This window comes from Amphibalanus amphitrite, unplaced genomic scaffold, assembly GCF_019059575.1.
Source record: "Amphibalanus amphitrite isolate SeventyFive unplaced genomic scaffold, NRLGWU_Aamphi_draft 000028F_arrow, whole genome shotgun sequence".
Lineage (NCBI taxonomy): Eukaryota > Metazoa > Arthropoda > Thecostraca > Balanomorpha > Balanidae > Amphibalanus > Amphibalanus amphitrite.
Window position 1 is genome coordinate 1,171,817 of NW_024881524.1, and position 16,366 is coordinate 1,188,182.

A 16,366-nucleotide genomic window follows, 5' to 3' on the forward strand; every position below is an offset into this window, starting at 1 on the left:
AATAGCCCCACTGTCTCAAATAGCCCCACTTTACGGTACATTCGATCCATTTGACCTGAAAAGAAAGATAGTAACAGTGTGATATACAAAATTCCTTGCTCGGGCCCATGCAACAAATCGTACATAGGAGAAACTGGAAGAGGACTCGACACACGACTGAAAGAACACAAACGCGATGTCCGGAACCACAATAGATCGAACGCACTCGTCCTTCATATCGAAAAATGTCAAAATTTACCAAACTGGAACAGTGCTCATGTCATTGAAAAAGGCATGTCAAAATCGGCGCGAAAAGCTCTGGAAGCAGCTCACATCTGTTTCCAAGATACAGTGAACGAAAAACCTGGATTCTTTACCTGGGCAAAAGCGGCTGCAATGATGGCACTAGGAAACAAGACGTAAACGATTTCTAAACGAAAGGTGATTGGCGAACTTTGAAAGACTCTGAGAAAAGGCGAGCGAATTAAACGTTCCGACATTTACATTGTGACCTGTAGGTACATTCATTATATAATTTAATTTTCAGCATATTAAAAGAACGCGACAAGAACAATAGCGTGATGAATGCCGTTCTCAATTTAGGTTTTTAATGTTGAACCAAAGAATGCATTTCGAAACCTGTGCCCGATGTGTCGACTTACGATGTATACCGATTGTTTTTGATACTAGGGTAACTGTGGGGAAGACGCACCCCTGGGTTAAACGCCTCCCCTAAAAAAATCGTATTTCTTATCGACGGATAGGTGTTTTATCCTGTCTTTCAGAACAGTCAGCTGCTTGTTTACGTAGGTCTCTATTTCCGGTTCTGCGTCTTGAGGAGCAGCGTGGGTAGGTGCTGATGTTGGTTTTGGGTGTTGTTTTTGTTGTTTTTACAGAAGATTCCTAACATTTTGATGCCCTCTTTATATCACAAAACTTGCTATTGTGCACATCACTCAAAACTGCGTTTTATTGTCATTGTGTTGAACGTATTATGCTGCGGCGTTAGTGGCGCGTTTTTTGTCAATATTTTGTTGACCGGAAATGGAGTGGATGGGGCAAGACGCCTACTCGATGCATGGGGCAAGACGCCCCCAGTTTTCTGAAAGGGGGGCGTTTTGCACGGTGGTGAGAGTGCAGGGTAGCGCCCTGTAGGTCGGGGCCGAAAAGGCCTCTCCCTGCCCTTTTTTGCTGATATATCCTAAACGACTGCAGATATCGTCACCAAACTTTCAGGACTCCTCCGGGCATCGATTTTACACATTGCAACAAAATTTTATTCCAAAGGCTATGATAGGTTGACCACAAATGACGTCAGAATGACGTCAAGTTCTGCCATGTTCATCATTTTCTGTTGATGGATGGGGTGGGGGCGCTTTGCACATGGGTGTGGGCGTATTACCCAGGGTATGGGGCAAAACGCCCTTTTGTAAGGGTATGCGAAAACCTTTTTGGGGGGTTAAATACCACACGCAGGTGTCTTTTCTTGGTCTCAAAGCGTAGTAAAAAGAATGAGCTACATGATGGTGCCCAAAGGTTTAAGTAATCTGTGTTGGGTTGAGTGTCAGAAGGTTTCGCGCTTAAGGGGGGCGTTTTTGACCTATTCACCCTATGTGTTTTTAATTCAATTAATCACTAGTGTCCACTGACGAAGGCACCCTGTGGCCGAAACGTCTGGTTTTAGGAATTTGACTTGTGTTGCCATCGATCGTGAATAAAACTCAATCCTGTTTCCCTTTTGCGACGTTGCACGTACGTCCATAGCTCTCTAGTTACGATGGTTGGTTAAAAGCAGCCAACTGACGCCGAGTGGCATCATCAAAGCGGGTAACCGACATCCGATAACCACCAAATTAGGTATAGAAGTTTCGCCTCGTTCCGTTTGCTCTATTCTATTTCCATCTCACCACAACGTATGCACATTCAGAGCATGGACAAAATAACTTTATTTAAAGAAAACATACTCATAACAGTCAAATAAAATAAGAATAAAGCGTCGGGGTTGACGAGGCAGAGATCCACAGAGCCCCCATCCCGCCCTGCCCCTTGTATAGTCACATATTCAGCGGGCCTATTCGACCTCACGACTTGGCACCTATAGGTATACTCGTCTACCACCGTACAACAATCGCACGCCGCATCCGGCCGCGACAGGGGAGAGAGCTTCGTTGCGCGCTAGCTTTCCGGAGTAGCTGCTTGAATTTAAAGGTCACTAGTCGACTTCATCTGCGTTGAGGTCACGCCGCAGCGAGTCGAGGTCAGGTCAGCTCGGGTCAGGTCCCCGTTGGCCGCGGTTGCGCGCCCGTGCCCGTACTGCCTCGCCAGCCTCACTGGTCGGCGACCCCGCTGACCGCGGCTGCCAGCCCCTGCACGCGGCGCCGGCTCACTGCGACGCGCTTCGAGCGGCTCTCGCCTCGCAGTGCCTCGCGGTGCCTCTCCGCCGGTCGGGCGGTGCGCGGAGCGGGCGGGGCGGGGCGGGGGCGGCGCGGCGGCCCTGGGCGGCTATTGCTACACACTGAGAGGGCTCGAGAAGGGGCGGCGCCGGCGGTCTAGTGGAGCGTCGGCAGAGGGGCTGACCGCCGCCGCCGGCCCGGACCGCCGGCGAAGTTGGCCGCCGCCAGTCCCATCATGTGCTTCGCCGCCTGGCTGCCGGAGAAGCCGCGTCCCAGGCCGAAGTCCAGTCCGCGCTTCCTGCCGGGGTGGGTGCGACGCGTCAGACACCGAGGGCAGGACTGGACTGGTGTTCAGACGATGCGAATAGGGCTATCTAAATTAAAATATTACGGCCCTGCACACAGCACACAGCTACTTGTATCAGCCCATCAAACTAATTGAATCATGTGGAAACCTCACCGAGCTCAAATGTGGTTCCAAAATTAATTGTACGCTTTGCAGGATCCAAGGCTGTGTCAATGTTTGTGCAGAAACGGTTGTCATTCATTTCTATGATCAAAGGTACTGTTTCCAGAGAACAAGAACATCGCTTCATAGGGCGTAATTTTAGTGATAGCTGGTCATTCGTTGACGTCCGTCGAAAGCTAGGGCAGACACGTATAAGCTGTCGGCATGCAAAGCCTCTCATCTTACCATACACGACAGAGTCTCGGAGAATCTCAAACCTAACAAAGCGACCACTGTCGGTGAAGCAGCATTCCTTCTCGGCCTCGAGCTGCCACCCTCTGCGCGTCGAACCTCCTGCTTCACGGCTGGGCGTCGAGGCGCATGCGCTAAAGCCTGGCGACGCCTGGATTCGAACCTACCCTGGCTGCGACTCCTGCTGGGCCTGCCTGCCGCTATTCGGCACCGGGCTGACGAGGTGGAGGAACGGCACGTGCTCTCGGAAATAGCTATCAATGATATCGTACTGTGCAAGCCCGATGTCCTCGGCGTCTTTGAGCGCTCGCAGCCGGGCGATAAACTCGGTCATGTAGGCGTCACTGGGCAGTTCTCGCTGTACCGCGTCCATCCAGGGCTTCCTGAAACAAAACGAAAAGGGAAGCCGGTCAGGAGCGTAATCCGAGGAGATCTGGAAAATGTAGACCATGTGGAAATCACAGAAAATCTGTAGATTGTCTACACTCTACATGCGTCTGTGGCTTTTTGTTTGTGTTAATTAGCCAGTTCGCCCAAAGATACAAAGGGCTTGAATACGGATATGATGGTTAGTCATTTGCGCTTACGAACGGATTCCTCGGCGCTCACTTGCAGCGATTTATGGTTAGGTTCGCAGGTGCTTGTATTTTAAGAGTGATTAATAGGACCCCCGTCGACCGTACCTTTAGCAGTGACTGATTTATCACGGCTTAGTTCTAACGCTGCTTTACATGCCCAGTTTAGCCTTAGGCACACGTTTAGCCTCAGCTGCCGAGCGAATCCAAGTCGGCTCGATTCAATTTCCAACAAAGCCATCGGAGGCTTCCGAAGCTTACATCTACCGTTATATTGGGAAACAGGCAGGGGGCTGGATGAATGAAAATCAGAATATTCAGCCGGCAGGTTGTTTCGTCGGTACGCAGAAAGCCTATCATGTAAAATGGCGCCCGGTGGCATGGTTATTACGCCCAATGACCGTTCCGCTCCCCTATAATCTCTCTATAGCTGCAATCGCGGGCGGAAACGACCCGAATGAGCTGTTATTGGCGTGGGCCAGCGCCGCCAATTTCACTGCAGAGCTTCAAATAAGCGATCCCGGTAATCCTCCACACATCCGCCGCCCAGATCGAACAAGCGGAGTTTCAGTTATCGCCATCCGCAATAATGAATCCACATGGGTTCCCTTGCTTACTGTCCTATTCTATCGACCAGGTTTCGGAAGACGAGCACCTGACCTTCACCGGGTAGGCTAGATGCCCTGAACAGACTGCTCGGAACTGTGCGAGTCATCTTTTCAGCCCGCACAGTCCGGCCCGTGGGAGACGATGGTTGTGCGGTGTGTCCCAGCCTCTCACGGTCGCGTGGAGCGTGGTACTCCATCAGGTGGTCCCTGGGGCTGGCGGAGCCACGATTGGAGATCTCCGCTCAGCGTCGCCACAAGGTACGAACCAAGCTCACCTTGCGACGGGACGCAGAGCGTGGCTGCACGCGGCGGACGGCGGGCATGGAAAGGAGATGGAGGGGAGAAATGGAATAAAGACGGTGGTGGATATTTTGGCAGGGGTATATGCAGTGATGTACCGAGTCTGTCATTTTAATGGTTTCTTTTCCGAGGAAAATACCTATCAGCTTTTTTTTGTTTTGCAACACACGTTTCGCTTTTTGATCTACGGAATAAATAAGAAATAATCATAGAAAAGCAATGGGCATGACCAATGGGTACACTGCAGCTGAAGAGCAAGTGATGTTTACAAATTTGGAGCTAACACATCGATGGAATATTCCTGCACCTGACCTGAATAAAGCATAAACACAAATCAAGATTTAATTCGTTAAGAGACATTTTACGGTCTCCTATATACTATAATCGATACATTTGCAGCGACCTACCTTTCAAGTCCATCGTTGACCTGTAGGCTGGCCGCTGAGCAGAGTGACAGTGTGCAGAGGACCAGGGCGACGAGGAACACGGTCACACCGCCGGACAGTAGCGCAGAGCGGCACATGATTCTGAAAAAGAGAGACAAAAAAGAACTAATCAGAACAAGTCAGGTAGCTAGGGCAAAATTATGACAATAATGTTTATGTATTTTTGTTTTCAAGAACATCTCAAGGCGCTTTCGGAGTGCTTTAAGCGATGCCCGTGCTGACATGTTTTCGATACCGTAGACGTTTCTTTTGCGTAAGCTGAAGCGCCGATGCTGGACTCCTCGGGCTGAAGCGAGGACAGACCGCCTGTAATCAATACTGATCACCTGGGGGCCGTGGCTCGTGCCCGCGGCCTTCAAGAGCGGCGTGGGCTGTCTGATAACTCGTATCTGCCGCAAATTACCTCATCTTGCCACCGTCAAACTTTTACCTCTGGTGAAAGCCCATCAATCGCGGGCCCACAGCGCTGGCTACCTGGTGAGGGCACTGACGCCGTCCGCGGCAAACGACCCACCGGACACAGTGACATCAGTGACATAGATGACACTTCTGATACAGGCGGGACAGGTGACAAACATGACACGCATGACGCGCCGGCACAACAGCCACACACACACACGAGCAAGACTATACCCTGATCTCACCGTCCCGTGTCCAGCGGACCATTTCTCTGTGAGTGTCACAGCGAAAGGGCGCAGTGGGTGGGTGGTTGATGGTGCTTCCGGTCTCAGAAAGATTGGCTGGTGACAGACCCATACTGGGCCATGACAAATGGCAGGCGTGCTGATATGTACGACCACTGGAGCTGGGTAATGGGCACCGGTAAATAGCAGATCGCGACTAATCATCTCATGCATAATCTGTTTTTCCGCCATGTTCTGTTATTGTCGTCTCTCGCAATACTTATGCAACTTCGTATCATTTTGCTGTTTCCCTTAGGCAGCACGTTTGGAGTACACGCTACAAAACCCAATCATCATCAGAATATGTCTTGTTGTTGTTTTTAGACCAAATAGTCTCAATGTGTCACCAGCGTGACGATAATCACGCCCCCGACATAGTGACAGTTGAATGTTTCGGGATGATACTGCCGTGCAAAAAGATCATACATCTTCTCCCTATCAATTTCTCACTGAAAGGACCGAGAACACGCGAAGAGCAATGCCGATTGAAAGACACGCGAAGCACCGCTTCTAGCTGTCCGCCACAAACATATCTGTCGCTCACAAACATACTGCTCCGCAAAGGCTCTCGGCGGGCTTTTGTGCGGTGTCCATTCAGCTGGGCGTATAGCCACTTGAAGCTCTTGTCCGGCACGCGAGGTAGCCGATATTTCGCGCAGTGGCGGTGCTGAATGGAGCCAGCCACCACTGAGCGTCATTGAGCCTGTCCTGCGGCTGTGTGGACCGCACTGATCGGATCCATTGACTGAGTTCCGCCATTAAAAGGCTTCGCTGCGCATCTGCATACATTTGCGTGCGGAGTGTTTCCACAAACTGATTACAGTCTCATCTAGCCAATCCACTCGATTGGATATGTCAGAATCAATAGGCCGTTCGGCGGCTGTAAACTGACAGAAATGAGTTACTGTCTAGCTCACCGTGTGCAATGAATTTGTGTTACTGTCGCAGTGTACTGAATGGTTAATACATTTTGCATACAAAAATTAAAAGAGAGGCAAAATCACGTCGGTTTTACAGCGGACATTATCACAAGACCGACGAAACCTCTGCATTCTGCAACATTCAATTACTATTGAGATGCGGCGATAATCCTCAGCTAAGTCAGCCTTTTGATCGTCTGGAGTTGAGGTGATCGTTCGGCAAAGTTTTTTTTCATTTTTGTGCAACCAATACAAGGTCATCTCTCAAAACGCAGAGCAGCATTGACCTTATCAGTTTCTTATATTTACTCGTGCACGCTGACCTTTGCCAGGTGACGCACCACGGTCATCCGTGAGTGATATTGGTCCCAGGGGACGGCAGCAGTCCCCGCGCCCCAACAGAGATTCACCAACAGGGGCAAATGGATGCCCCCGCAGCGACGCGCCCTGATTTGATGGACACGCCGGAGTGGTGGCCATCACTCCGGCCCGACCGGAGCGGCTGAATAATACAGTGACGACCGGGGCCAATTTCCAGCGAACCTGTCGCACATCTGCTCCGCCAGGAATGATTCGCGTTCGGGATGGTCAGCCGGCCAGTAATTGCATGAAAATTACATCGCAAGGAACTGCGGGACCACATAGTTGTAACGACCTTTCGACGTCATGGTCATGACATCATATTTTTAGTCCTCGGGTGCAGAGTGACCATAAATGTTTTACTGGACGTTGAAAAATTAACGAACTTCGTCTCGCCTTACTTTCGATTACCAAACTATCAAAGCTGATGCAACCTAAGATCATCTCTGATGGGGAATATGTAGCGGATAAAAAAATCCCCATTTTATCCACACATCAACAGATAACTGCCAAATCCGGGACAGGTATGAGAGCAATGAAGTGAGCATAACAACACTTTCTTAGGGCAGCATTTCAACTCCCACTAGCGTCCTGGTAGATCAGTCAGCTCAAGACGGCTCCATCCGACCTTAGGCGCCCACAGCAGTACCATAAGGTCCAACGGAGTGGAAGGACGGCACCCCGTGGCCACAGAGCCCGTATCGCCGCGGGCGGTGTCTGAGGGGTCGGGAGGCGACACAGAGTCTCCGCCGGGAGAGAATTTCGGGCCATGGGTACAGACGACACCAGGGGCTCTCATCCGGCCAGCACCGGAAGACATCGGAGGCCGTCCAGCCGTGGCGGCGGGTGATTCGGAGAGCCACGAGCCGTTGAACATGGCCTCTGAGGCGTATGGTCCTATTGTATCGCGGGTTATGAACATGTAGAATGCTGACCAAACACTGGGTAGGAACGAAATTAACAGTGAACTGGTAACTTTCACATCTGCACCACGACATCAAGTTGTATTGAAGCGGCGTTGTAAAACAAAACCAACAAGTTTGCTCCTCCTATCACAATCACAACAGCATTGCGGGCTCTGAACAATTTCCGTTCAGCCAATTTCTGGCCACGAGCAGGATAGCCTTGGATTGCTGCTCCCGCCCGTCCCATTTCCATTCGCCTCTGGCAGGGCCCATTTCGGGATTGGTAGCGCCGGCTCGTCCCGCGCGGCGTCTGAAGCCATTCACAGGTGCTGGCAGGCGGTGCGCCGGCAGACCCTGCACCCTAGGACAGGAGCCTGAATTTGCATAGTGATGGTCGTCTGCGAGGTGCAGCCATCGCGTCGGTGGGTCCCTAGACAGCGGTCTCAGCAGCAACCAGTTTCGACGGGTGACGCGCCCTGCAGGTCACCGGGTCGAGAAACGCGGCGGCAGAAATAAAAAGAATCAACACCCGAAGCCTTTACGACGTGAGGGGAACAAAAAATATTTTGTGTAGAAATGGCTTCATATAGGTAATAATCGTTTTCTTGCATTTTATGTGCTCTGAATTTAATGTCAAACATTCATTATTCTACAGTCATTTGGAGGCTGTCCATTGGATGAATCACCAATGCGGCGATGATAAATTAATTAAATGTCTACATCGGAGGCCTTCCGAAAACATTTAACAAACGTTCGTGGCTGGTGCGTTACTTTTTGCCGCTAGATCCCAAGCATAAGACCCAGCGTAGGACGCCAAAGCAGGCTGTCATAGTTGATGACGGATGAATGTAAGAAAATAGGGCCTATGCCAGCCCCAGCGCAGCGACCATTCCCAGGACAAGAAGCTGTTTGAAAGGACAGCCGCTCGCCGGACCCCTGTGATTCGGCCGACAATTCTTATTAGACTGAGACCGCCTCTTCACTTCTGGGACACTTCTTCACTTCATCGTGCCGTGTGGGTCTAGTTAGCCGGTTTTCTACCAACACCACCAAGCATGAGCTGGTCGCGTGGCTTCCCCCTTCCCTTGTCACAGCAGCTGCCACCTCATACCCCGAACAGCATGACATCACCCGTGTTCCACGTGACAAAAACGGTCAGTGAAAACAAACGCGCTGCTCGGCCGGGGTAAGCAGGCTGTTTTCTGTCGGCGCGTCCGCCGCCCTGCGAGCGGAACTGACCCATGAGGCCTGTTTACCGGTCCCAGGCCGGCTTGGAGTGGAGATGGGGGGTCCTGACACGTGCCCCAGCGCCGGAACCAGACTCTGTCTCCCACCTCATCCACTTGGAGACTAGATAGAGGAGAGACCGGACAGACGGCAGACGCAGCCGACCGGCGGGATCTGGTGAAGTCTGGTGGGAGGGGAGGGAGGCCGAGCGGGGAGGGGGAGGGGGCCAAGAAGCTGCGTGCCCGCTTGCGTCAGACACCCAGAAGGCAGGAATGGAGGGCGTGGAAAATACCCAACAATGATTACCCGATGTTGACCTTGGAGAAAGTCCTGCTGAACCGGCGAGGTTAGTGAGGCGAATAGGCAGACCATCGAGTATTTCAATATGAATTCATTTGAGCAAGTTTATCCTTCTGGTTGGAAGAGCTACCCACCCGCGGATGGGGTGAAGCTCGGCATACGGATGCTATACCCGATCCACTATTTACACGTTTAAAAGTTAATATATTTATGTGATGAGCTTGGACAAAAAGTAAACGAACTCTCGTAAGTTTTTGTAACAAGTTTTAAAGCTGCGAGGCGTATGTAAGGTGATTTCACCACATTTCTTCTGGCTTTTCCCGTGGCTCGAGAGACGTAGCTCGCGAGACGAGAGGCGAGCGACTCGACATAGAAATTTACTGATTTGTTAATGCTTTTAAGGGCATTGGGGAAGCGTTCATTCCACGTGCAGCACTTCTGATGAATAGCTATTCACTATTCGTATTCTGTATTCTGAATAGCAATGCTGTCAAGAAAATGACGATCGCTATCCACTGCCCAATGCCCGCACTGAAAACTCAAAACTCAAACTCAGAAGCATCTGCTGATGGTTGCATTTGAAAAAAAAAACGATAGGTATGACGGGAGCCGGGACTTTATATGCAAATAAGTCCCGTAGCTCATTCGGTAGAGCGTTGGACTCCGCGTGGTGAGAGAACGCGTTCCCGGTTAAAATATAACAGTCCGGGTCCGAAGCGCGACGGGCGCTTGACATTTATGGGCCTACTGACAGGTATGGTTGCGGTTGGTGGCAGGCCGTAGCCAGGCGAAGTCCATGAGTGGACCGACCGTGCGTGGCCATGTGCGCACGTTAAATTTTGGACTCTAAATTCTACCATAGAACTGGAATTTCGCGATCGGAGGGTAGAGGGCAGAGTCACCGCAACAAGCTTCACTTAGTGGTGGCTCCGTCCTTGTGAATCCTTCCTATGAAAAGGTTCGAACTAAAAAAAAAAAATACCAATTACGATCTGTCTGTCGGTTTCTTTTGGCTTTCTTGCCATTTCACTGCAAAATTCCCTGCGCATGAAACGACACTCGTGTAACAGCGCAAACAGGTATTCTAGTGTCTGCTCCTCATCCTTACACTGCATGGGGATCACTGCAATATGGTTCAGCCTCGTACACAGGAAACTGATAATTCTCATCACAGAGATGGGCGAGTATACAGGCATGTTGCAGTGCTCACTCGATTGTTTTGTGTCTTTGCAGCTTCATGACTTCCAAAAATGATATTGTTTAAAAGATTTCAAAGAAAATGTCGTTCATATAAGCAACTGAACTTTGTGTCAAGTAGCAGAGTTACTTTATACATAAGACTTGCCAGTTTTTGAAGATGTTGATCGATTTTTTCTTATGTTTTTGATTACTGACATCCGATCCATTCAGAATATTGGATGGTCAGCGACTACGCTGCCATTACGCCTCATTTACGGGAACAAGTGCACCCAGCGAGCACGATGAGCTGTTATGGTGGCCTGAAGAACCACCCAAAACATTTCTCGACGACTGTGGACTGCTATAGCGCCTCGTCCTCGGCTGGTATAACAAATGCCCTCTGATTACGGTGTGGGCGATAGCGCGATGTTATGCCATATTATTGGCTATTTACTTTGGCAGCACTCGCACCACTACACACACCGTAAGAAGCGGAACATAACAGCACCAATACGAGCGCAGTAATCGACATGCAATCAAAGATAAAGTGTGCGCAGCGGTGGGTTCCGCAGTAAGCGCCAAATGACAACATTGATTCAGTCATTGGCCAATGTCTTACAGCTAGCATCGCTGTTAGGAACCGCCATTGATGTATAGTGTAGCAACCGCCATTGCTGCTGCAACATTCAAGCATACACTATTTGGTGTAGTAAAAATGCACTATATAAATGTAGCAATGTACTGCGACTAATGACTTTGATCATAATGATTTCCTTATTTGAACGTTATTGTTCCCTCCACTCTTTGGCGGACGTGGGATGCTACAGAGGGCATTTTTGAACGCAAGACAATTCAATTATGTTTACGAAAAAGACCAAGTTACGCTGGTCCCATGAATACAATCGGATCTTTAACTGGCGTGACTCGGAATGGTATCATGTATGCATTAGGTGTGCACGCACAATGCACAAGTGCCATCGGCTAAAATTATGGCTTTGGCAAAATCGCCGAAATTGTGTGCGATTGACCAGTTTGCTATATGCATAACCTCACTGCCACCATCCATAGGTAATCGACACGCTTTGAACCATTACACATTAATGGAAGTGCAACAAAATTTAATCTCTTCAGAAATTTAAAGTACTTTTTTAGGCAAAGGAAACCAATAGGAACAACCAGAACAATACAAAACTAAATTTGTAGGTAGTTGCACTTAGTCCTCATTGCCTGGCACATATAGGTAAACTAAAAAGTAAAAAGCTTGCTATCCGTAAACACTGATTGTGTTTTCGGAGCTGCCGCTCGTGCTGACCTGGAGAGGCGGGGTCGGTGACTGGGTGACGGCTGCTCCCGATGGGGACGACGCTCTGCGCTCCGCAGCCGACCCAAATCAGCTCGGTGCTCACACAAAACTGAGAGGACGATCGCGACTGCGGCCAGTCTTATATTCAATTTGGCGCTCGGCCTCGTCGGCCAATGGGAGGCCGGCGTTCGGCCGCGTCGGACCAATGAGCGCCGCGCTGGGTGCGCGTCCACCGGAGACATTTAATTACCGGGCAGGGCCGCCCACAGAGCCGGACACCGAGGCGTCCCACTGTCGGTGGACCGATTTAAATGTTCGATATGTCCGCCGTGTCGCGCCGCTTACAGCAGATACTGTGAAGGTTTGATGCCGGTCGCAGAGGCGGACCTCGCGGTCACAGGGATCATTGATTCAGTGGTCTGGTCCGGTCTGGTCGGATCGTTGGCTGTAACGAGCAAACACTTTCCGTATCTCAAATTGTAAGATGACAGGAAACCTACATTTGTGTGTACCTAGCCCTAGGCATATCTTTCTGAAAATAAATGATCTAGCAAAAAAAAAAAAAGAGAAAACGAGTTTCCTGTTAGTGTACCATTTTGCTCAATGGCCTATTTCCATTTTTCAATTCACTAAGCCAAGAATAAAGGCTTGACTGAGGAGGACTCTACAGAGCCCCCTCCCGTTTTTTAGAATATTTTAAAAACCGCTAAACGTTTCGACACAACACTTTCAGCATCCTTACGCTATATCAATTTGACACCTTGTGACAGCCATATGTAGGTCGGCTAGAAATGACATCAGTCGGTCAGAGTGACGTCATGCTCCGTCAAACATTTTGATGCGAACCATTGACTTTCAGCAATCTCTCTCAAAAGCCCAATTCTTCATCTACAAACTTAAGCAAGCAGAAGCTAGGTGTACGAGCAGAGCAGTTGATATGTTTACAGCTTTGTTGGCTAATAAATATTCCCTGAGGTATACATCTATCATATATTAGCAAAGCCGCCAGAGTATTTTTATGCTTAGTGCAGATCACAAAGTATTTGAATGCAAATATCTTTCAGCTTGATGCACTCATTCATATGCATGCAGAGGAATAACGCAAAGCATGCATGATGCAGAGAGCCTCATTCCGGAAGTCATACCGCAGTTCTCACCTACATAGGTAATGACAGGCGCGGGGAGCCTATCAGCGTGTCGTCTGGTGTCCTCGGAAGCCGGGTGGCGCCGATCAGACCCCATCCGGTGAGCGGCACGTGCGCACCCGCCTCTCCTCCGTCCCTCTCTCCCCGGGGAGGAGAGAGCAGCGGACACAGACAGCGCGGCACCAGTCGCTGACCAGTAAAAACACCCCGCCGTACATAAACAGAGGCGACACACAAACGCAGCCAGGCCGGCGCGTAGCGGCAGACGGGCGGGCGCCGCACCGCACCCCGGCCGGCCCCTTCCCGCGGCCCGCCGGACGACCTCGCGTCAGATGACAGCCTACATGGACCAGGACCGGGACCGAATGCTGGACAGGATCGGACAAAGGTTACCGAGACATTAGGTCGCATGAGTCAGCGACTAGCGGCACCTCTGTGGTAAGTACAAAACAATGAATAAAGGTGGATGAAAAACAAAGTCAGCGCATTGCTTACAAGAATGGACGCTTTTTATCGCATCATAAGACGGTGAGGCTTAGTGCTCCCGTTTCTGGAAATTCATTGTCAAGCGGCATTTCACATACGTGCAAACGCTAGCCATAAAATACCTAAAACCAGGTCATCAGGTAACGTTGATTGACGCTTTATAAAATGTTCATTATAGTTAGCCCTTCAAATCGAGCATCATTGAAACTTGGAGCATAGGCGCTGCATGAAAATACAAGCAGAGGAAAAGATAATCCATTTCAAAGTTGTAACTGTTATCCAGAATTGGAGGATCAAAAGCATGCGATAGCATGCTTTTGCATCCGGAAATTCCCATTGGTGAGTCGCTGAAAAAAGGTTCGGCTGAACCTGTTTGTCAGTGAGTATTTGAGTATGTGAGTGAGTTTGTCCAAGCTTTTTTGGACCTGGAGTCAAAATGGGTGGACCGATCGGGACGAAAGTCGGACCGTTTGATTCGTCTCCGGTCAGGTAAACTTTTGGTGCTGGCCTCGGTTCGCTCGGTGCTTCGTGGCACATGCTATTCCCCTTCAAAGTTTCGGTGGCACGAAATTTTTTGTCAAGGCTACAGGTCAACCCGAGGTCACGGGCAAAGCCATACTGGCGGGACACATCGGTAACACCTTGAACCAGTTTCCAGGGGGTCACCGTCTGCGAGGGGTGCAGGCTGCACGTGCTGGGGTCGGAAAACCGTTTTGACGTGAGGTCCTCTGACTCAAAGAAATTTTAAGCTATCAACCTCAAAATCGGTTCAATGGTAGTCCCAGGTAAGGCCTCCAAAATAATGCACATTTCATTGGGCTATGGATCCTCCAATTCTGGCCCAAGGCAACGCACGAGCGCTGCCGGCATCTACAGGGTGTTTCACTAAAAGTGTCAAAAAGTAAAAGGTCATAATGCACATAAGAACAATGTTTTTTAAGGAAATTTGCATATCATTTCATCCGCAATTGTTGGACATTTGAATATATAACAACGATATCACCGTCACTCAAACCTATTCCACATATCCGCCCCTTCTTTTGATGCACCGTTTCGGCACGTGTCCGGAGGTGCCTCACAGTCCGTTTTCATATTCAGCGTCCAGACTGTCGGCAAAGCCTTGAATTGTGCTCTTCAGCTCCCGAAGTTATGCGACTTCAGTCTTCCTCAGCTCTGCGAGAGCTATAACTGAGTCACTGACCAGAACCAGAAGTCTAGCGGTGACAGATCGGGGCTTCGTGCTGGCCATGGGGGCGGGCGGTGAGGCAGCTGATTATTCGGCCCAGGAACTTCTGGTCCAGCCAGTTCCTGGTGGCTACAGCCGTCACAGTGGTTGTTTTTGATAACTTGTAAGGCCTTGGCTGTTTCTGATGTTGAAATTAGCTTCTTGTTATCTTCAAAAGCCCTAAAAAAGACCCTGACCTTTCAAACGGTTTCCGCTGAGAGGTGGGGGCGACCCCGCCTTTTTTGGACTGGAACTGGCACCGAAGGAGCCCTTTTAAACCTCTTAAGAAGCCCTTTTAAACTTTTATAATCTGGAACGTAGCGAGGTGAGAGAGTAAAACGTTTCCTGAAAAGTCGGCATACGGTTTCAATGTTTCTGATGGCACCGTGTAATTCACCCCTCCTGTTGAGGTGTAAATAGCCTGTTCTTGATCTGTATAAGGAAAAAACGACTAGTAACTTTGGCCTCCTGCCCTCGTTCCGTATGGGTGTAAAATATATCTTAAATGGACAAAGCATAAATGTCCAAAAATTTGCAACAAAGCCACGTGCGCAACCACGTGATTTGCATATTTTATATATCTTTAATAAGCATTTACTTTTTGACACTTTTAGTGAAACACCCTGTAGTAATATAAACAAATCGAGAACAATTATCGTTAGGGACAAAATCTTGAAAATCCAGATAGAATGTTTCCGTTTAAACAGGGTCATGACATCAGGCCAGTTACAAAAAAAACCTATAGTGCAGTATAGTTTTTATTGTGTTTGACGCTGGGTTAAAGTGCCTGAATTATAGCTAAAAATAAATTTGACTCGCAAATATTAGACCAGTTTTGTCATCCATTAAATGACTTTGCATTTACTTTGCCTAGGTATATGTTCTCATATATGTAGTTTAGCCACAAACTTCTCTATAGAGAAGTCTGTGGTTTAGCGATTGACAACCCTGTAAAAAGAAAAGGAGCTGATGAAAACGAAAAATGAAATGAATACATACATCCTTTTTGAACTCCATTTAAGGTAAAACACATGAATGATGCTATAGCCTATTGATTCTGTGCATTTTCTTATGACATTAAAATTTAGTCAGATTTGAGCAACTCTGGTGCATTTGCCAAGTAAACTGTCGTGAAAATGTCCAATAATAACTTTTCAAAATGCATATTTTTGTTAGTTTGGCATTCAAGAAAACCATGACTATAATTTGTCTAATAAATACGCAACTGATCTGAAATGCTTTATGACGCTTCAAGAGTGCTTCAGAGATAAAAGGAAGCTGTCTAGTGTCTGGGATATAATCGTTATTGTCGTTTGTTTTGTGTTGTCTTATTTGCATATCTCAATCGTCTTTTACGTTGACACGCGATCGTAAAAATCGCGTATCAAAACAAATAACATAGGGACGTCATCTATATCTCACGTTATCATTTCAAAGGCCTTGAGCCAGTAAGTTAGAGCAAAACACAGCGCAATTAAAGATGGATATTTGGCAAGTCTCGAGCTACAATTCATAACAATAATTGGACCCAATGGCACTTGACGCAATGTTGGTGGAACATGCCTTCATGGCGCTGTGTTGGTAGTGTAAGAACATACAAGTTTTTTCATTTGATTCAATTATTAACCCCGC

The 16,366-nt window shown here is 48.8% G+C and overlaps 1 protein-coding gene across 1 annotated transcript; it reads right to left on the reverse strand.

Moving 5' to 3' along the window:
• Positions 1-1,901: 1,901 nt before the first annotated feature.
• LOC122365656 (diuretic hormone class 2-like) lies at positions 1,902-11,999 on the reverse strand. Its single transcript, XM_043337067.1, has 4 exons — positions 11,888-11,999; positions 4,963-5,082; positions 3,345-3,455; positions 1,902-2,670 (listed from the first exon to the last, which is right to left on the reverse strand). The coding sequence occupies exons 2-4, from the start codon at positions 5,076-5,078 to the stop codon at positions 2,529-2,531; spliced, it is 369 nt and encodes a 122-aa protein (XP_043193002.1). The 5' UTR covers positions 5,079-5,082; positions 11,888-11,999; the 3' UTR covers positions 1,902-2,528.
• Positions 12,000-16,366: the final 4,367 nt, after the last annotated feature.

Coding starts and splice junctions, on each gene's coding strand:
- LOC122365656 (XM_043337067.1), bottom strand. CDS start 5,078: ATGTGCCGCTCTGCGCTACTGTCCGGCGGTGTGACCGTGTTCCTCGTC. Junction 3,456..4,962: donor GTCAACGATGGACTTGAAAG/GTAGGTCGCTGC, acceptor GTTTTGTTTCAG/GAAGCCCTGGATGGACGCGG. Junction 2,671..3,344: donor GAGGACATCGGGCTTGCACA/GTACGATATCAT, acceptor CCACCCCGGCAG/GAAGCGCGGACTGGACTTCG.